Genomic DNA, 21,096 nt, shown 5'->3' on the forward strand with positions numbered 1-21,096 from the left:
ATCTATGAATGCCCCAAGATTTTGGAACTTTTAACTTCCCATAGTTGTTATTTTGATTATTCTGTTTTTCTTGTAAAGCTTATTTTCAGGACCAGTAGCAAAGGGTAGTATAGATGAGAAAGAAGAAACTAACTCAAATAGAAGAATTGGTAGGATTCAGTGACTGACTGAATTTACGTGTGTGTTCAGGAACTAATGAAGCAAGATTTTAAGTCTGGGTAATTTGAGAGCGGGACCCCTAGTGCCATAGACCTTCTGAAGTACTATCGGGAGAAGAAATTTTTTTACTCTTCAGAACACACATGTTTAGAAAATGTTTGTGCAAGCAGTATCTTGGCAAATGTTTTTATTGTAAATGTAATTTTTCTTAACATTTTAATAACTATTATAGACATCTATATGACGAGACTAACGGAGTTGCAAGCGAAGTTATATTATTTAAAACAAATTTGGTGAAATTAACCAATAATTCAAATAATCTGACTTTTATTCCTTTTACTCCTCTGGTTTATGTCTTTGCCTCTCAGGTACAGTACTAATTTTTACCGGTGTTCCTGTCTCTTACACTCAAGGAAGACCCGGAATTCACATTTTCAAGGTGTGCAGCCCAAATTTCAAGATTGCAACTCAGGTCGAATAATGGATTCACTGAGGAGATCGTCATCAGCGTGGGACCCTTACCCTGGCCCTCCCCCCGCAGCCCGTGGCCCAGAGTGCACTGCCAGAGTGCCTCTGCCTTCGAGAAAGTGTAAGACCACGCACATGTCCGCGCCGCCCTTCCCGGTCGGTTAGAAAAGAAACCCGGATGTGCACGGGCGGGGGGAGGAGTTGGCGTCTACCCATGAGGCAGTGCGCGTAGTTATATACTTTTCCCTTGGTCTGAGGCGCTCATTCCGCGCTGGGAGTCGCCGCGGCTGCCGCCGTTTCTGTGGCCGCCGCCTAGTGTCTTCGCGCTCCTCCCTTTCCTCCTCCTCTTTCTCCTCCTCCTTCGAGTCCCAGTCAGGGCGACCTGCTCTGCTCACGGTAAGCGATCCCCCGCCCCCGCCTGCTTCTCGCTGAAGCCGGCAGCGGCTTTGCCACACGGCCGTGGCCGCATCGCTCTGAGGGTGGCGGCGCCGGCTCGGCTCTGAGGGGGGCAGGTTGAGGGTCCGGATGCCGGCGTGTGTTGCTAGGATCGCCAAGGGAGCGGGGGAGGGGACGAACTTGGCGGCGCGGTGGCGGGTGGGCCACCATCTTGCGCCAGCCCCGGCGGGGGAGGGATCTCGGAAAGGTAGCTGCTCGGCGGCTGGGTTTGGCGGCCCGCTCAGGCCGTTGGCCGGGCGGGCCGCCGCCGCTGCCTCCTCACCAACCGGGGCCTGTGCGTCTTGTCAGTCCTCAGCCTGGTTTTGGCTTTTCTTTCTGGAGGCAACTCCCTTTGGTCTTTTGTATATTTGATACCAATGTTTGGTGAGACCCGCCCACCCTCAAGTCTCTTCAGTCTTAAGAGACCACAGAAGGTTCTGAACTTTCTGGCTTCTGGGCCTCTTGGGCCCCTCCTTTCAGTCCCGGTTCCCCCATCCAGGTTACTGGTCATTCAGTGCTGATACCCTTGTTCTTGCCAAAGGGACTGTGCTGTGCTGCTCGTTGTAGAAATCGTGCTCCATTCAGTTATTGTTTAGAAGAGAAGAGCCCTAAGGAGAAACGTGGAGTTAGATACACAATTTTATAACAGTGAGCTTTGCACGTTTTGCTTGGATGGAAAAAATTATTTCATTTTGAGGTTTTATCCTTCTCTAGACACAGAGGGAGTTCCTCTTAAGTTATCTCAGTTTTAATGCTTTTTTAAAGGAGAAATCATAGAAGAAAATGTCAAGTGAGCCAGGTTCTGCAAGCACAGGAGATCTTCATCTAAGGGATTGTCTTTGTTTGCAAAGATTTTTTAGTTGTTTTTTTTAAATCTGTGAACTTAAAATTTGCCTTTATTGTTTTCTGGTTTGGACTGAATTTTAATGTGTTTTTGTGCCATTAAAAATAAAATTGAAACCAAGAAATAGAGTTTCAAACTACAAAAGTCTCCTCTTAGCATTTGTGAAATGTCCTGATTTGGGGGTTACTGTAAAAACTCAAGCTGTCTCCTTAAGCAGAAACTTTACTGAGCTTATGAGGGAACTGGTTTGCTTATAAAATTAAGTTAGGACTGTGTGCCCTTGGTGTTTTAACATCGGTACAGATTCCGCTATAATTGCGTCTTTCATTTGTATAGTCATTGATAATTGGTCCTTTTAAGGTGCTGTGGAGTGTTGGTAGAACTGTTTAGAAGGTGAGAAGACAGCCTCAAGGAGAAGACTTTCCCTGAGGCGACTTGGATAGGAAGTGATAGAACCAGTTCTTGAACCTAGGTCTTCTGACTTCTCCAATGCTCAGTTCACTGTATCATGCCCCACTTCTAATGGGAATGAGGTGGTCAAGGAGAATAAGCAAGGACACTCACCTAAAAAAAATATAGGAGCTATTTTTCAATTTCCCTTTCCTTTATATTTTCATTTTTAAGACTTAATATCTTTTCAACTTTTTAGTATTTAAATGATATCGTTATTATTTCCAAGCATGTTGAAATGTTGAAGAATAGCCCATTCTTCCAGTAGCTCATTTTTCCATCAGAAAAAGTTGTGATGTTGAAGGGCTCCAAATTTCAGCTTCCCTGTTCAACCCATTTTCCTCACTTAAGTTTTCTAGTCCAATCTGATTTCTTCATCCCAGTGTTTTACTACCCAGCACCAGCATTTTTAGTAGAAAAGGAGACTTAAGTGGAAAGAGTATATAATTCAGTATCCTTGCTTCTCTACCATTTGTTTTCTTTATTCAAGAGGACATTTAGAACCATATCAAAAAAATTGTTGTTGCTGTTGTTATACTAACTGGGCAGGAAAAATACTTAGCTGAAAAGTGATTTTTGTGAATAGAAAGTAATCCATAGTTTTAGTGACTGGATATAGGAAACATATTGAAAACATAGTTTGTTGTTTCAAAAGTAACTTTTCAAAGAACAGAAATATTTGTGATATATTCAGTAATTAAATATATAACGCTGAATATTTTTTCTGTCCTCCCGCTTCAGAGAGGGACTTGAAAATGTTTGGTTTTTATAAGGTTTTAAATAATGACTCAGGAAGACATGGTTTACTCAGTAATTTGTATCAAAAATGTGTTTTTGATTCATTCTCTGCAAAGCAGTTTTATTTTAAGGAGTGGTTTTATTAACCCTCAATATGTCAAGGAAAATAGTGATCCCTATGTATCATCTGGATAAAATGGACCATTTTATTTTATTTTTTATATTTTAAGTCCTTTTACAAATAATTTACATAAAAATAAATAGTGAAATCAACTTTATTAGATATTTAATAAGGATTGAAACATGGTGTACTTCTTTGTATATATTTAGAAAAAAGATACATTTCGGAAGCTGATAAAAGAATCCAGCTGTCTTTTATTAAACAGATATTAAAGACATTTGCAAAAATGTAAATCAGTGCCACTCTTCTCATTAAATTTTTTGTTTTAGAAAATATTTTCATTAAAATATTTATATGAACATGTAATGGGCTTATTATTACTTTAAATAAATTAATACATATTTAATTTTTTCTCGTTTTCAATTTCTAATATGGTAAATATCAATAGATATAATCCATATAAACAAGCTCATTTGGGTCTTCAGGTTTGAAGAATGCAAAGAGGTCCTGAGACATCCTGAGATCAAAAAGCTGGAGAACTACTGGTCTGGTATACGTTATTGGTGACAACATCTTAGCAGTTCTTTACATGAACTAGGATTTTGTTTTCCTTTAGTGTTTATATTCATCAACTTGTAATATGACTTCCAGTAAAGAAGGAAAAGTTGAGCAAAATAATGTAAAGTACTGTACAATAATTTTTCTTGTGCTTTATTTAATCTTCCTAATAGTGCTGCAAGGAAGATACTACTGTTTTTACTTTACAGGTAGTAAAACTAAGCTCAGAGAGGTTGATTAAACATCCTGTAGGTTTGGCAATCAGAAAGTGGTAGATTCAAAATTCCCAGTTATTCAGCCCCTATGTCAAGTGTTTTCATCATTGTACTCTACTCTTTTACTTGACATTTTCCACAGTGGATGTTTTATCCCTATAAAATGTGAATTAATTAATAATACTTCCTGAGATTACTTTAGTAATTAGTGATTATAGAATATCTTATGAAACTTATATAAAATATTTATTATATAATTTGGCTTTGAAAAGCCAATTATTTTAGCCTTTTTTGCAGATTATGCCTTCTACATATGAAGTGCAATAAAAACATTCTTATAGGTAAAATCTTTACCTTGAGTATGATATAAAAATTACTTTGCAGAAAGTAAATTTTGTAGCACCCCACCCAAAAAACTAACATAAAAGAAAATATTTTAAAATATAAGCAATCTTGGGGCGCCTGGGTGGCTCAGTTGGTTAAGCGACTGCCTTCGGCTCAGGTCATGAACCTGGAGTCCCGGGATCGAGTCCCGCGTCGGGCTCCCTGCTCAGCAGGGAGTCTGCTTCTCCCTCTCCCGCTCCCCCCTCTTGTGCTCTTTCTCTCTCTCACTCTCTCCCTCTCAAATAAATAAATAAAATCTTTAAAAATATATATATATATAAGCAATCTTGGCAAAGTATTATGCTAATGAACCTCAGTTGTAGTGTCAACTAGCTACTTTCCACAAATAGATGAAATCTGAATGTCGACAGAGGGGAAAAAAATGAAAACCTAAATAAAATAAGGGGGAAATAGGAAAATTATTAAAGAAATATCTTCTCAAAATATGCCAGGACTTCATGTGTTCAGACTTGCAAAAAAAATAATTCCCACAATATAAAAATTTCTTAAACAAACAAAAAAAAGATGATGAGCCTAAGTTTTCCTTCTAAATTATATGTGATTTGTTCCCAAAACCTGGTTTGAGAGTTTGAATTGTTTAGGTGTCAATGAAATTGTCTAAGGAATTAAGGTATAATCCAGTGTTCCTTGCATTTGAGTACTGTAGCAATTAATTTCTGTTATAAGAAAACATTTTCATAGACATCTTCCTACTTAAAATGTTTAAAATATTTCTAGAGCTCTTACACAATCATAAAACAAAATCAAAACTATAAAATCAATGCTATTGGAATTAACTTTAATACATTGAGTGAATATACATTTTGATGAAACAAAGTCACTGCCTACTTGTATTGCATTTTTCATACCTATCTAAACAATGGCAAGATTTTTCTATTTGAATCTTTTAAACACCATCATTTTTATAGCTAACCATACTGTCATTTGTCCATTTAGTGCAAATGCATCATTTAGATATTTTCTTCTTATGTTCTTTAGTTTGTTATTAGCCAGCAGCAGTAAAAGTGATAGTACTTGATGAAAATGCAGTAGTAAAGACAGACAAAAACAGCAGTACTGATATGATCCAACAATTTCTGCTTCTGGGTATTTATCTGAAGAAAATGAAAACACTAACTCGAAATAATATTTGCATCCCCATGTTCATTGCAACATTATTTACAATAGCCAAGACATGGAAACAACCAAAGTGTCCATCATTGGATGAATGGATAAAGAAAATTTGGTGTATAAATATAAAATGGACTATTATTCAGCCATAAAAAGGAAGGAAATCCTGCCATTCATGACATGCATGGACCTTGAGGACTTTATGCTAAGTGAAATAAATCAGAAAGACAAATACTGTATGATCTCACTTACATGTGGAATCTTAAAAAAAGGGGAGGGACTTATAGATACAGAGAACACATTGGTGGTTGCCAGAGCTGGGGTGTGGGATGGACGAATTTGGTGAAGATGGCCAAAAGGTACAAACTTCCAGTAATATAAGCCTTGGAGATGTAATTTATAGAATGGTGATTACAGTTAATAAGACTGTATTGTATATTTGGAAGTTTTTAGATAGCAAAACAATATATTGTTTTAGATAGAGCACTCTTGCACCATCCGCAATATTATCTTTTCCCCAGAGGTCTATTAGTTTGAAAAATATGGGGGTAATAAGCCACTGGTAAGTGTATTATTACTCTTGGATGCAAGTACCAGAAACCTCGCTCAAGGTGGATTAAACCAGAAATGAACAATTATTCCTCCTCTTAACTGAAAAGTCTTAATAGTTAATTAACTTCAAGCATGGCTAGCTTCAGGTATTTAATGGTATTATCAGAACTTGAATATCTCCCTACCCTACTCTTTCTCTACCCCAGAATCTTAAGGCTTTTCCATTTTCTTTGTTGGTTTCTTTCTTAGACATTCTTTCTCCACATAGTGACTCCATTACTCCCAGGCTTATATCCTACCAGCTTATTATTTTTCTTAACAGCTTTATTAAGATAAATTTCACATAATAGGGGCCCCTGTGTGGCTCAGTTGGTTAGGTGTCCGACTTGATTTTGGCTCAGGTTATGATCTCAGGGTCCTGGGATCGGATTGAGCCTAGCATTGGGCTCCATGCTCAGTAGGGAGTCTGATCAAGATTCTCTCTCTCTCCCTCTCTCTCTGCCCCTCCCCACCCCATGCTCTTATTCTCTCTAAAATAACTAATCTTTAAAAATTTCACATAACATTCAATTCAGCCATTTGAAGTATACAATTTAATGGTTTTAGTATATTCACGGTGGCATGTAACCATCACCCCAGTCAATTTAGAACATTTTCATCACTCCCAAAAGAAACCCCATATCCACTAAGAGTCACTCCCCACTTTACCCCTAGCCCTCCCAGCCCTAAGCAACCACTACTGTACTTTCTGTCTTTATGAATTTGCCATTTCTGGACATTTCATGTAAATGAAGTCATATAATACATGGTCTTTTTGACTGGCTTCTTTCACTTAGTATGTTCCCAAGGTTCATCCATGTTATAGTATGTATCAGTATTATTGCTCTTATGACTGAATATTATTCCATTGTATAGGTATATCACATTTTGTTTATCCATTCATCAGTTGGGCATGTGGGTTGTTTCCACTTTTTGGCTATTATAAATAATGCTGCTATGCACATTCCCGTATGTAAGTTTTTGTATGGGCATATGTTTTCAATTCTCTCTCACTTGGAGTGGAATTGCTGTGTCATATGGTAACTATGTATAACTTTGTGAGTGACTGCCAAAGTATTTTCCACAGTGTCTGCACCATTTCATATTCCCACCAGCAGTGTATGAGGGTTCCAATTTCTCCATATCCTTGCCAACACTTGTTATTATCAGCCTTTTTTATTATAGCCATCCTAGTAGGCACGAAATGCACATAACATACAATTTACCATTTTAACTATTTTAATCTATTAACATTTTTTGAAAATTTTGTAGAATTGAACTCTTAAAAGATAGGTGAATTTTAAATATATAGAAACTGAAACCATAAAATATCTAAGTAGTAGTTATTATTTATACAGGCCGTCTCCAAAAACTGGATTGTATTCCAAGAGGTCTTTCATTAGTTACTTGGAATTCATTTTTCCCTCATAGGAACAGTGTACTAACATGGGCATAGTATCTCTACCTAAGTCAATAGCTGAAGTGGAGAGTTCTTTTCTGTTCTGCCTATTTTGGTGCCAGCTCTGAGTTGCAGAACCTAGAGACCCTCTGGAGCTGCTATTACGGGAGCTTTAAGATCCTCATTGCACGTTTTGCTGGGTATTCCATTTCTTTGACAGATGACTTACTCTCCCATATAATTCCTTGCATTGTCACCAGAACTCTGAAATTATGACTTGAGAGTTTTTTTGTGGTGATAGTTTTGGAGGGCTTGACTACTTTATCGGATAGTGCAGCTTTAGGTGAACTTATGGTTCTAATGGCATCTGAGGATTTCTGACTTTTTAGAGTGTTTATAAATGTACCAATTGAAGCTCCTTGGTGGCTGTTACAGGCCTCAGAATTCATCTCTGTAGTCATAGGCAGTGGATATGACTTGTTTATATAAACTACATGTATGTTCAGTTCTAATTTCAGGCTATTTGTGCTAATAGATATTTTATGTGAGCATTTAATAGAAGTGTTATACATGAATCTCCATAGGCTATGCAGTTGTGACTCTTAAAAAAAACTTGTGTTCCTAGTGGCAGTAGGTCTTTAATACTGAGCAAGAATTGACATGTATTTTTCTACTTGACATATGCAGTACCTTAATTCTAGTTTAGGGAGAAATAGTAACTATTCAAATAATTGAGTTAAAGAGATTTGAATAGTCAAACCTCAAGACATTTACTTAAGTACAGAATTCACTTGAGATCCTTGTGATAGTAATTCAAACATTCATACCAGTAACTTCTTCTGGAGTTAAAGTACGTTTTTTCCTTTGGCCTAATTCAGTCTAAATAATTTGGAATTGGAAAAAGCAGGAAAGCTTGCTTTTATCAGTCTGAAAATAAAGACAAATGTGAATTCCTGCTTTAAAGAAAGCAATTCAAAAACAATTTTTGATAATGTTTAATACAACAGCTTTTTTAAAAGCCCAAAGAACTGTAGATATATTAGACTATAATCTTCTGAAGGCAAGGACTATGATTTATTCATCTTATTTTTTCCCTAGAACTGAGAACATCACTTTGAGCACAGAAGGCAATGAGTCATTATTTTTTAATGAATTAATCTATAATGAAGTTTATCCAACTGATTTTCTATTCCTTGCAGTTAGTGTTAATAAGAAATAAAAATATATAAACTAAAACTTTTTTGTATGTGTTTTCTTGTAATTATATTTATTTCTGAAATATGGAGAATAAGTAACGGTTAAAGATTAACGTCACTTAGCATTTCAAAATTGAGATTGACTAAAACATGTAGTACAAGGTGATTACTCATATTTACACAAAGGTGCTTTTCAAAACTTATTTGTAATTTAACAGTCCATCAGATTTCTTCGAGTAATAAATGCTTAATACATTTCAGCATTTTTTTTACTAAATTTGCATTTACAATTAGGTAAAGTCAGTAGCATATGTATATCAAACATATCAAACTCAAAAGGTAAGCTCTTTGTAGGAGAAAATGATTAAATGTGAATGCATTTAACAAATCCACCCTAATAGTAGGTATCTTTATCTTATAGGGCAGAAAACTAAGACAACTTGCTATCTTCTCTGGAGTCATATGGTGAGTTTGCCGGAGATCAAAATTAGACCCAAAGATTTCTGAATCCCAAGTTTCATGTTTCAATATTTGGTGTTAAAGTAACTCATAAAATTGATTGATGTCATGTGTTGGTGCTTAGGTGACTCTGCAACTTGATGGACGACGACAACCCTTTTCAATCAAAAAGTAAGTATTCCTGCTGCAAGTGATACTAGTATGCGTGGCTTTTGTACTGATGACCTTCCTTCGTGAGAAAAGGTAAAAGAAACAGAAGTATGCACATTTTAAAAGAACACTTAAATTTATTAAAGTAATACATGCTCATAGTAAAAAAGAAAATATACAATAAAAATGTCAGTAAAGTAGAAATGAAGTGTTTCTTCCTGATCTCCAGAGATAACTACTATTATTGGTTTGGTACACATAATCACAAGCTTTTTTCTTTTTTTTTTTAATTTAAATTCAATTAGGCAAGGTATAATACATCATTGGTTTTTTTTGGTTTTTTTTTTTTAAAGATTTTATTTATTTATTTGAGAGAGAGAGAGTGAGAGAGCACAAGAGGGGGGAGCGGGAGAGGGAGAAGCAGACTCCCCGCTGAGCAGGGAGCCCGATGCGGGACTCGATTCCAGGACTCCAGGATCATGACCTGAGCCGAAGGCAGTCGCTTAACCAACTGAGCCACCCAGGCGCCCTATATCATTGGTTTTTTATACAATGTTCAATGATTCATCAATTCAGTATAACACCCAGTGCTCATCACATCACATGTCCTCCATCCTTAATGCCCATCACCGAGTTATCCCATCCCCCCACCCACAAATTTTCTTCTATGCATAGTCAAAAATTTTCTAAATAAGACCATACTATATATGCTATTATGTGCCTTTAAAATTTTTTTTTTTAAGATTTTATTTATTTATTTGAGAGAGAGAAAGAATGAGAGAGAGCACATGAGAGGGGGGAGGGTCAGAGGGAGAAGCAGACTCCCCGCCGAGCAGGGAGCCCGATCCGGGACTCGATCCCGGGACTCCAGGACCATGACCTGAGCCGAAGGCAGTCGCTTAACCAACTGAGCCACCCAGGCGCCCCGCCTTTAAAATTTTTTTACTCAACAATCTATCTTGAATATATTGACAATGGTAGTACCCCGTTAAAAAGAATGAGGAAGATCTATGTGTCAGACATGGTATCAAGACCATGGTATCAACATTATCTGTATACGTGAGTGTCCCTCATTTTTTTTAAATTTGGCATTGCCTGACTGCCTAGTTTCTTAGTTCACTGATTGTCATATTAAGTGCTGATGCTTATCCAGTAGACTACTATGTATAGGAGGAGATACACAGGAAGAAGAAAATAAGTTCTTCACTCTTCCTTTGGATCTTACTTTGGTGTTAGACGTGTACAGTAAAGAAACACACATTAAGAGGGGTGTCTGGGTGGCTCGGTGAGTAGAGCATCTGACTCGATCTCAGGGTCATGAGCTCAAGCCCCACATTAGGTGTAGAGCTGACTTAAAAAAAAAACATTAAGAAATAGTGAGCAATTTGAAATTATATATAGTAAATCTTGAACTATATGGTATAGAATGCCAGTGTAGTAAAAGGTGGAAGAAAAACAAGGTCTACTGGTTTATTGAGGAAGTTGTAACTGAACCAAGAGTTGGGAATTAAGATTTTGTTGAGTATTTGCTTGAGGTTAGGTTAGGTACTTCATATGACATTTTTCTCAGTCTACATTGTCACTTCTATTAGGTAGATATTGTACCCATATTAGAAGTAAGAAAACAAGATCCAAGTAATTTCTCCAGAGTCACATGATTAGAAATGCTGCAATGGAGATTTCAGCTATTCAATTTGATGTCAAGTCCATGCTCCTTCTACTATACATGAATAACATGGACAATATAAGGTAAGAAGGAAGAATATTTTAGATAGAATAAACCCTACAAAGGAGGACTCCAGGGGACACAATGAGGATGGTGTTTTCAAGTATTCAGAATATGCAGATGCTAAACTGTGAGTTACTCTTTTAATTATTTGACTTAGACCATTCTGTATATGTGTTTTCGAAGTAAAGTTAGAAAGTTCATAAAACTGGTTACATTTGGAAGGGTGAGAAGGGTTTTGTTTTGTTTTGTTTTATGGTAAGTAGACCACTAAACATTAAACAACATTATGCCAAGAAATGATTTTGGCATACCTATATAGATGAGGAAATTAACTTTAAATAATTTTAAAAGAATAGTGCCTATTTGGGTTTTTTTTAAGATTTTATTTATTTGAGAGAGAATGAGAGAGAACATGAGAGGGGGGAGGGTGAAAAGGAGAAGCAGACTCCCCACTGAGCAGGGAGCCCGATGTGGGACTCCATCCTGGGACTCCAGGATCATGAGCTGAGCCGAAGGCAGTCGCTTGAACCAACTGAGCTACCCAGGCACCCAAATGGTGCCTGTTTGTTAGGGTGTTTCTTTTGTAAGCCATCCCCAAATCATTGTTTTCACACACGAATTTTGAGTCAAAATTAGAAATGACATTTAATCTAGTAAAATTACCTTTAGAAATGATTGCATTTAAAAAGTAAAGATATCATTGTCTAAGAAAAACAGATGATTATTATTATTGTCTAAGCCAGAATCCTGGAATTATTATTTTGTTTTGTTTCTTTTTAGTTGTTCCTCCACCTACATCTCACTCCATATATCTAGTACCACTTGTATCCATCCCCATTGCTATTATATTAATTTAGGGGCTCCCTTAATACTTTTTTTAAGATTTTATTTATTTGAGAGAGAGAGAGCGTGCGAGCACAAGTGGGAGAGGGGCAAAGGGAGAGGGAGGAGCAGACTCCACTGAGCAGAGAGCCTAACATGGGGTTCAATCCCAGGACCCTGGGATCATGACCTGAGCTGAAGGCGGTTGCCTAACCAACTGAGCCACTCAAGCACCCCCCTCAATACTTTTTTAAAAGCAGAACAAATGCATGCATAGTTGTAAAAAAATAATCTGAAAGTTATAAAGTTGCATAACCACAGTTTCTTGAAGGTAAGAGTTTGAGAGTGGTGTGCATGTGTTCTGGGCTTGTTACTCCTTGTTTTGCAAGCCATTCACTTTCAATATTTTAGCTTTTTTTCCTAATAATTTCCATATTTCTAAATTAAAAAAAAATTTTTTTTAAGATTTTATTTGAGAGAGAGTGAGAGAGAGAGAGCACAAGCCGGGGGGGAGGGGGGAGAGGCAGAGGGAGAAGCAGACTCCCCGCTGAGCAGGGAGGCCCAATGTGGGGCTTGATCCCAGGACCCTGGGATCATGACCTGAGCCGAAGGCAGATGTTCAACTGACTGAGTCACCCAGGCGCCCCTCCATATTTCTAAATTTTTAAAACACATACACATACTCCTGTCTCTTAAATCATCATTTTCTTGCCATTATCTAATAATTTTTCTATCAACGGAACATGATGATTTTAGTTTTCTTACACTTACCCCTCCCTCTAAGCATCTCCCACTGCATTTATATCTGTTTTTGGTTAAATCATATTAAATGTTTTTATTCTAATGGCCATAATAAATATTGTTCACTGATGAGTATAGTGCTATGGTATTAATATGTTATGGATATATTCCCTTTTTCTCTTTTTTGTGTATACCCAGATATTCAAATTTTTAATTTTTTAAAATTTGCTAAATTTTATTTTTTATTGAAGTATAGTTGACTGAATTTGCTAAATTTTATTAAAGTCTATAGCCAAGTCTTCTTAACCCCTTCCGTAGCCTCTTAACTCAATTTTCTACATGGTAAACTTGCCAGGTAATCTAACATTTTAATTTTTGAATCTTTGTGTGTGTGTGTGTCTGTCTGTGGTCTCCTGGAGACATTCCTCCTGGGAGTCATGTTCTCTTGCCCTATTCTGGCTGGTTGTTATTTAGACCTATTGAACAGCTATTATCCTGGGACTTTTCCTTTGTCTTTGTATTGTATTGAATGTCATGTTTTCTGCATTCTGTATCTTTCTCCTTCTTAAGTCCCATATTTTGGTGGATTCTTCCTAAGAAAGAAAGGGTGAATGGGGGGTAAATTTTGTGTGATGTTGGTGATCTTTATTTTTGATGAAAGAATATGTACTTCATGCTTGATGAAAACCTTGGCTGGTCGGTATAGAATTCTAAATTGAAAAATTATTTTCACTAATACTTTTGAAAGCATTATTCTAACTCTCTCTCTCTCATGCTGATTTTAGGATAGTTTCCCTCTCCAGCATTCTCAAGTCTCATGAGAGATTCTCTACTGTAGACTTTTGTCCTTGATTTTTGTGCTGGGTCCTGGTAGGCCTTTTCAATCTGGACATTTGTGTCCTTTAGAACTAGAAATTTCTTTTGTATTTTTCCTTTGATTACATCCCCTTTCTTTTTTCTCTTTTTCTGGAACTTTTATTAGGTGAATTGTACCTTTGAAATTGATTTCTAATAATCCCATCTATTTAGTGTATATCTATTTTTTGTCTTTTAGTTCCACTTATGGGACTGTTATTCAACTTCGGCATTTGTGTTTTTGGGTTTTTCTTTTACTGAATTTTGACTGTCTTATTTTTAAACTTTTATTTTCTGAATGTTACTTTTTATAACATACTTTTTATAACATTTTATAACATTTATTTCTCTAAAAATGCTAATTACATTAATAACTTTTGCATTCTGTACCATCTCTGTTTTCTTTAAGAGCTTTTAATCTGTTTTATTGTTTTGGTCTTTCACATTGGAGGTTTAGTCATATTTCTGGTATTCACTGGTTGTCTATCCATATTTAGGAGGCACTAAAATGCTTCCTCAGAACTCTGAATGCTTGGTCAGTACTAGTAGGCTGGTGGTATTCACAGTATGTTCTTTGCTTAGTTTCTTCAGGTGAGAAATGTCTAATCTTTCCTGGGATGGAATAAGCCTCACTTAAGTCCCCTATTTTCATTCTTGCACTTCATCCCTGCTTTGCTCTGTGCCTGGTGTTTATGAACCTAGTTCAGTTTTTCTAGTGTATCTCCAACCTGTTGCCTCTTATTCTTAGCTTACCTCCTTTTTGTTAACATAAAAGTTTATGGTTTTTTTTTTTTCAGATATAGTTAGGTACAATCCTTTAATAGATATATTCTGTTCATAAAACTGAAACTGCTTTTGATTGGATTTGATTATTTTTTTAAGTTTTTATTTAAATTCCAGTTAATTAACATACAATGTAATATTAGTTTCAGGTATACAATATAGGGATTCAGCACTTCCATAAAACACCTGGTGCTCATCACAAGTGCACTCCTTAATCCCCATCACCTATTTCAACCATCATTCCCAAACCCCCCCCCAGCCACCCCCCACCCCGCTCTGGTAATCATCGGTTTGTTCTCTAGAGTTAGGAGTCTGTTTCTTTGTTTGCCTCTCTCTCTTTTTTCCCCCCTATGCTCATTTGTTTTGTTTCTTAAATTCCACATATAAGTGAAATCATATGGTGTTTGTCTTTCTCTGACTTATTTCACTTAGCATAATACTCTCTAGCTCCATCCACACTGTTGCAAATGGCAAGATTTCATTCTTTTTATGGCTGAGTAATATTCCATTGTATACACATACCACCTTTTCTTTATCCATTCATCAGTTGATGGACATTTGGGCTGTTTCCATAATTTGGCTGTTGTAGATAATGCTGCTATAAACATAGGGGTGCATGTATCCCTTTGAATTAGTATTTTTGTATCCTTTGGGTAAATACCTAGTAGTGCAATTGCTGGATCATGGGTAGTTCTATTTTTAACCTTTGAGGAACCTCCATACAGTTTTCCAGAGTGGCTGCACCAGTTTACATTCCCACAAACAGTGCAGGAAGGTTACCCTTTCTCCACATCCTCACCAACACCTGTTGTTTCTTGTGTTCTTGATTTTAGCCCTCTGACAGGTGTGAGATGGTATCTCATTGTAGTTTTCATCATTGTAGTTTTCATTTGTATTTCTTTGATGATCAGTGATGTTGAGCATGTTTTTACGTGTCTGTTGGCCATCTATATGTCTTCTTTGGAAAAATATCTCTTCATATCTTTTTTTTTTAAAGATTTTATTTATTTATTTGACATAGAGATAGTACAAGTAGGCAGAGAGGCAGGCAGAGGGAGAGGGAGAAGCAGACTCCCCGCTGAGCAGGGAGCCCGACGTGGGGCTCGATCACAGGACCCTGGGATCGTGACCTGAGCCGAAAGCAGACAACCTTAACCGACTGAGCCACCCAGGCGCCCCATCTTTTTTTTAAAGATTTTATTGATTTGTTTGTTAGAGCACAAGTAGGCAGAGCGGCAGGCAGAGGGAGAGGGAGAAGCAGGCTCCCCGTTGAGCAGAGAGCTCGATGCGGAGCTCGATCCCAGGACCCTGGGATCATGACCTGAGCCGAAAGCAGACAACCTTAACTGACTGAGCCACCCAGGCGCCCCTCTATTCATGTCTTTTGTCCATTTTTTAACTGGATTGTTTTTTGGGTCTTGAGTTGTATCGGTTTTTTATATATTTTGGGTACTAACCCTTTATTAGGTATGTCATTTGCAAATATCTTCTCCCATTCCATAGGTTGCCTTTTAGTTTTGTTGATCGTTTCCTTCACTGTGTAGAAGCTTTTAATTTGATGAAGTCCCAGTACTTTATTTTTGCTTTTGTTTCCCTTGCCTCAGGAGACATATCTAGTAAGAAGTTGCTACAGCTGATGTCAAAAAGATTACTGCCTGTGTTCTCCTCTAGAATTTTAATGGTTTCCTGTCTCACATCTTTCATCCATTTTCAATTTATTTTTGTGTTTGGTGTAAGAAAGTGGTCCAGATTCTGGGGCACCTGGGTGGCTCAGTGGGTTAAGCGTCTGCCTTCGGCTCAGGTCATGATCCCAGAGTCCTGGGATCGAGCCCTGAACCGGCTCCCTGCTCATCAGGGAGCCTGCTTCTCCTTCTCTTGCTCCCTCTGTTTGTGTTTTCTCTCTCTGTCAAATAAATAAATAAAATCTTCAAAAAAAAAAAATGGTCCAGTTTCATTCTTTTGCATGTTGCTGTCCAGTTTTCCCAACACCATTTGTTGAGGAGACTATCTTTTTCCCATTGGATATTCTTTCCTGGGTTTGATTATTCTTTTTTTTATGTTTCAAGTTTTTTTGGATTTGATTATTCTTAAAATTTATTGGCAACTACTAGTAATTACTGTCGTCTGTTACTTAGCTAGCTTAATTTTACTAGTTTACTAGTTTAGATCTTAGAGATTGAGGTGAGTTGTACTGACTGCAAATATCAATTCAGTAATTAAGATTATTAAAGTATATCTTAAATATCATACTATGCATTGCAAAAAGTTTTTTAAAAAATAAGATGCGTTTCTCTCTTGAAAATTAGATAACCCAAAAATGGCAGAACTCTTTATGGAATGTGAAGAAGAAGAGCTGGAACCGTGGCAGAAGAAAGTAGAAGAAATTCTGGATGAAGATGATGATGAGCTGATTTTTGTTGGAGAGATATCAAGTTCAAAACCAGCCATTTCAAGTAAGCATTTATTTCAGTGAAGTAAAGTTTTATAAGTTGCTGTTTCTAATAGAAAAATCTGTGAGCTGTCTTCTGTGTCCTTGTTATTCTGTAAGGAGTTGAAGCATACAGATCAGTGAGAATTTGTGAGAATCAGAGGGGGGATATGGTTGGGGACTTGAGTAAGGTCAGAGGTTAAAATATCATTTGAGAGAAAAGGGAAATGTTAACTAAGGTAACTAAAGGTTAAGATTACCTAACAGCATTATAGGCCTTCTGAAATTGGCAATCTTAAGTTTTAGTGGAGCTAAGTAGCCTATTCACCTGTTTGTTAATTTTTCTTTTTCTCCCTTAAGTCCAAAAACACCTAGAATAGGAAGTGTTTGGAGTGCTTTGCTTAAAATACCAGAATACTGAGTAAGTTTGTTAGTCTCTGATGAGGGTTCTCACAGCCAGACAACTGCCTCATCACAGTGTCATCTTGAATCATGGCTACAAAATGAACAGGCACTGCATGATTATACAGTCTCTGGTATGTGTACCAACCTGAGCTATAGTTTCTGGCCACACGCATCTTCCAACAACTCCTGATTATATTCATGAAGGAAGGAGGGAGGGTCTGGTCTTTAGCTACTGTACTAGTACAATGCAGGCGGTTAGCACACTTAATCCTCATGGCTTTCTGGCAGAACACGTTCAGTAATTTTGTAGATTGTTAGATTTCAGTTAGAGTTAGAATTGCCATTGTGATAATGTTATAGTGAAGATATTGATGACACTTGTTAAAATGTCCAATAAAAAATGTGTAAAGTGCAGACGAACAACATACTGAATTTCAGGGGAGAACGAGAAAATAGATTCTTTTCCATTATACTTACTTTTTTTTAAGCCAGGAGAATTTAGCAAAGAATGTAGGCAGCCATACCAGTGTTTTCTTACCTATCATGGCAGTGCGAAATATTGTGGTTAAGAGAGGAGTTTTTAATTTTTTGAAAGCCCGGTTTTTGCTTCTCTTGACTCTAAACTTCAAATAGCTCTTCTATTCAGTTTTATCAGAGATAGAATAATTTAATTCTCAGTATCATTTCCTGTGGCAAATTGAGAGGTGCTAAGTGGAATGTCACTTCAATTATAAAATGAAGTATGTTGGCATGTTTGTTGCTGATAGTGGAACAGAATAATATAAATATTGTTTCCTAGTTGCTGTGATTTTTATCCCAAAATATTATCATATTTCAAATTATTATTCAGATCATCTTATTGAAAGCCTGGCAGTTCAGGTTGGGTTTATATCAACTGTAGATAACTGTTAACAGTACTCAACTTGAATAATGTGTGTTAGTTTTAAGTGATTCTATCAAAAAGAAAGTTGACCCCAGTGAAATTTCTTTTCTAAATGAACTCAAAATTTAGGTGATTTTATTGATGTTTTATGTGTGAGCCATAAAATATTTTTGGCATATGGAATATGAGCTAAATATTTATATAGAACCATCATTAAGTTGGGGGGATGGTAAAAGGTTGTGTTTGATAGACCAGTCACCACAGAGTACTACTATAGGTTTAATTCTTTAATGGCTTGAGTAAATACTTATTTTAAATTTCTGAATGAAAACAAAGTACTATAGGTTTAACTCTTTAATGGTTTGAGTAAATACTTATTTTAAATTTCTGAATGAAAACAATATCAAGTTGTTTGAGCAGATTTTTCTCCTAGGAAACTTCTTTAGTGCCTAGGTTTAGAGAACTGAATTTCCATTATCATAAAACAACCCTACTTTTGTGTGACCCTTTATGGAATTAATCTATGAGATCTGGTTCTTTTCTACTAGGAGGGGAAAAGGAAATTTTTTTTGAGGTTTTTATGGGGTTTTTAAAATATACCTTTTCCTGATTAGCAATTTTAGGCATATCTCTACTCTTCCAAATTTTCATTTGATTCCTTAATAACCTAGAAGTTATGGGTTCACACGGGTACAGGAGTGAGCATCTTAAACTGATTCATAGGGTCATGTCAGGCTCCAATTGACTTTTGGTATAGTAGTAGATTTGAGATACTCTGGTAAACTCTAGATTAAATTTAGTCTGCAGTCTTCAGTAGTGTCCCTCTCAGAACTCAAGAGGAGTAGTACAGATAATGTGACCAGCTTACCCATAATGAAACTTCCAGGCTTTTAGGGGGTATGAATGTGGCATGGGAATTGGGGAAGGGTTTGATCTGAGGTCACCACTAAGAGAAAGAAATATACTTAAATTATTAGTTGTATGTGGATATATTTTTGGAAAGTTTTTTATTGTCTAAATATATGTTCAATTCAAATAATGAGTTTTAAAATAAACATAATATTTGTAGATATTTTGAACAGAGGTAACCCCAGCTCATCTTCAAAGGGAATAAAGAATGAGACACTTACTCAAGGTATAGTATTATACCATTTTAATTTTAAAGTGAAGTATTTTAACAAAATTGGTTGTATAGAAAAATATTCAATATGTTGTGTAATTTTAAAATGCAGGTGTTACTGATCCATTCAAGCCTACAAGTCAACACTGCAAAGATCCAACATCAAATCCAGTGGCTGCCTTGCCTAGATTTCATCCTGAATCTAAATCTTCACAGAATTCTGTTATTGTTCAGAACGTGTCTAAACCTGTAAGTGTTTCTGAAACTATAATTAGTTCAGGGATGCAATGGATATTATAGTACCCAGTTAGAATTGTGGACTATCATAGCTAGTCACCATTCCACTAGAAGCATGATCACAATCAGAAAATGTCACTATCTTTGACAGCTCAACCAATACCCAAAGTAATAACTGTAGGAACTAACCAACTTGTCAATAAATCAGGTAATATGCTTAAATTAAATAGGTATAATATTGAAAACTAGGCTATCTAAAACTGAGTAAAAAAAATGATCAGTAATGAATGTTGCATAATGGCAAAATTCTTAAGAGAGTAAACGGAACCAGGTATTCTTATTTGGGAAGATCGTTCTGAGGTCATTGTTGCTGTTTACTCTGAAAACCTACTTTCATGGCTTAGCTTTTAAAACTTTTAAGAGAAGTAATAGTTAATGGTAATATTTAACATTTGTTATTCTGTTACTATGGGTAAGTCTTTATTCTGAATGTTGTATGTAAATTAATATCTTTTTTCTTTTTTTAAAGATTTTATTTATTTATTTGAGACAGAGAGAATGAGAGAGACAGAGAGCACATGAGAGGGGGAGGGTCAGAGGGAGAAGCAGGCTCCCTGCCGAGCAGGGAGCCCGATGTGGGACTCGATCCCAGGACTCCAGGATCATGACCTGAGCCGAAGGCAGTCGCTTAACCAACTGAGCCACCCAGGCGCCCCTAAATTAATATCATTTAATTCTTACGATTTCCCTATGAGGTAGGCACAGTTATTATCCCCATTTTATAGTTGAGGAAACTGAGACTCAGGCTAAATAATTCACTCAAGGCCATATGACTCATAAATAAAAGATGGATCTGGGATTTCAATCCAGGTTAGCCCAGAGGTTTGATTTTATTTTTTTAAGATTTTATTTATTTATTTGAGAGAGAGAGTGAGCATAATCAGGGGGAGGGGCAGAGGGAGAGAGAGAAGCAGATGATGCAGGGCTTGATCCCAGCACCCTGAGATCATGACCTGAGCCAAAGTCAGATGCTTAACCAGCTAGGCCACCCAGGTGCCCCAGCCCAGAGGTTTTAACATATGCATACACACATCCATTCATACATTTAAGCATTGCTATACATAGAAACACTGCCTTAGAGCAATAGTACAGTGCACAGACCATTGGGGTTCCCTGAGACCCTTTCGGGGGTTCGTGAAGTTAAAACTGTTGTGATAATTACACTGAGACATTTCCTCTTTTCACTCTGTCAACGTTTGCACCGATGATGCAAAAGCAACAGAGGGTAAAACTGCTGTGCTTTCGTATGAATGAAGGCAGTGGCACCCAGCAGCGCTGGTAGTTTTTGTATTCGTGACCATCAAACACTCAGAGTAGAAAAATTTCACTCACTTGAGACTAACCTTGAAGAAGTGATAAATTGTTCCTAATTTAAAGTTTTTTTTTTTTTTTTTTTCTTAAAGATTTTATTTATTTATTTGAGAGAGAGAGAATGAGAGACAGAGAGCACGAGAGGGAAGAGGGTCAGAGGGAGAAGCAGACCCCTTGCTGAGCAGAGAGCCCGATGCGGGACTCGATCCCGGGACTCCAGGATCATGACCTGAGCCGAAGGCAGTCGTCCAACCAACTGAGCCACCCAGGCGCCCCAAAGTTTTTTTTTTATTTATTCATGAAAGTCAGAGAGAGAGAGAGAGGCAGAGGCAGAGAAGCAGGCTCCCCGCAGAGCAGGGAGCCCGATGCGGGACTCGATCCCAGGACCCCGGGATCATGGCCTGAGCCGAAGGCAGACGCTTAA

The 21,096-nt window shown here is 37.0% G+C and overlaps 1 protein-coding gene across 2 annotated transcripts in view; it reads left to right on the forward strand.

The window, feature by feature from the left end:
- The first annotated feature begins 879 nt into the window (after positions 1–879).
- Positions 880–21,096, forward strand: part of ZNF280C (zinc finger protein 280C) — a 62,594-nt gene continuing 42,377 nt past the window's right edge. The window contains exons 1-6 of one of the 2 annotated variants that reach the window (XM_081808246.1): positions 880–1,023; positions 9,111–9,154; positions 9,273–9,319; positions 16,535–16,681; positions 19,014–19,079; positions 19,177–19,313. In XM_081808246.1, the coding sequence (XP_081664372.1) occupies positions 9,289–9,319; positions 16,535–16,681; positions 19,014–19,079; positions 19,177–19,313 (381 nt within the window). In that variant the 5' untranslated portion in view covers positions 880–1,023; positions 9,111–9,154; positions 9,273–9,288. Of the gene's footprint in view, positions 1,024–9,110; positions 9,155–9,272; positions 9,320–10,320; positions 11,048–16,534; positions 16,682–19,013; positions 19,080–19,176; positions 19,314–21,096 lie in introns of those variants that run through there. The other variant, XM_081808247.1, reaches the window with a different exon arrangement.

Source organism: Leptonychotes weddellii, chromosome X, assembly GCF_054177405.1.
Source record: "Leptonychotes weddellii isolate Sample4059 chromosome X, ASM5417740v2, whole genome shotgun sequence".
NCBI classification, from domain to species: domain Eukaryota; kingdom Metazoa; phylum Chordata; class Mammalia; order Carnivora; family Phocidae; genus Leptonychotes; species Leptonychotes weddellii.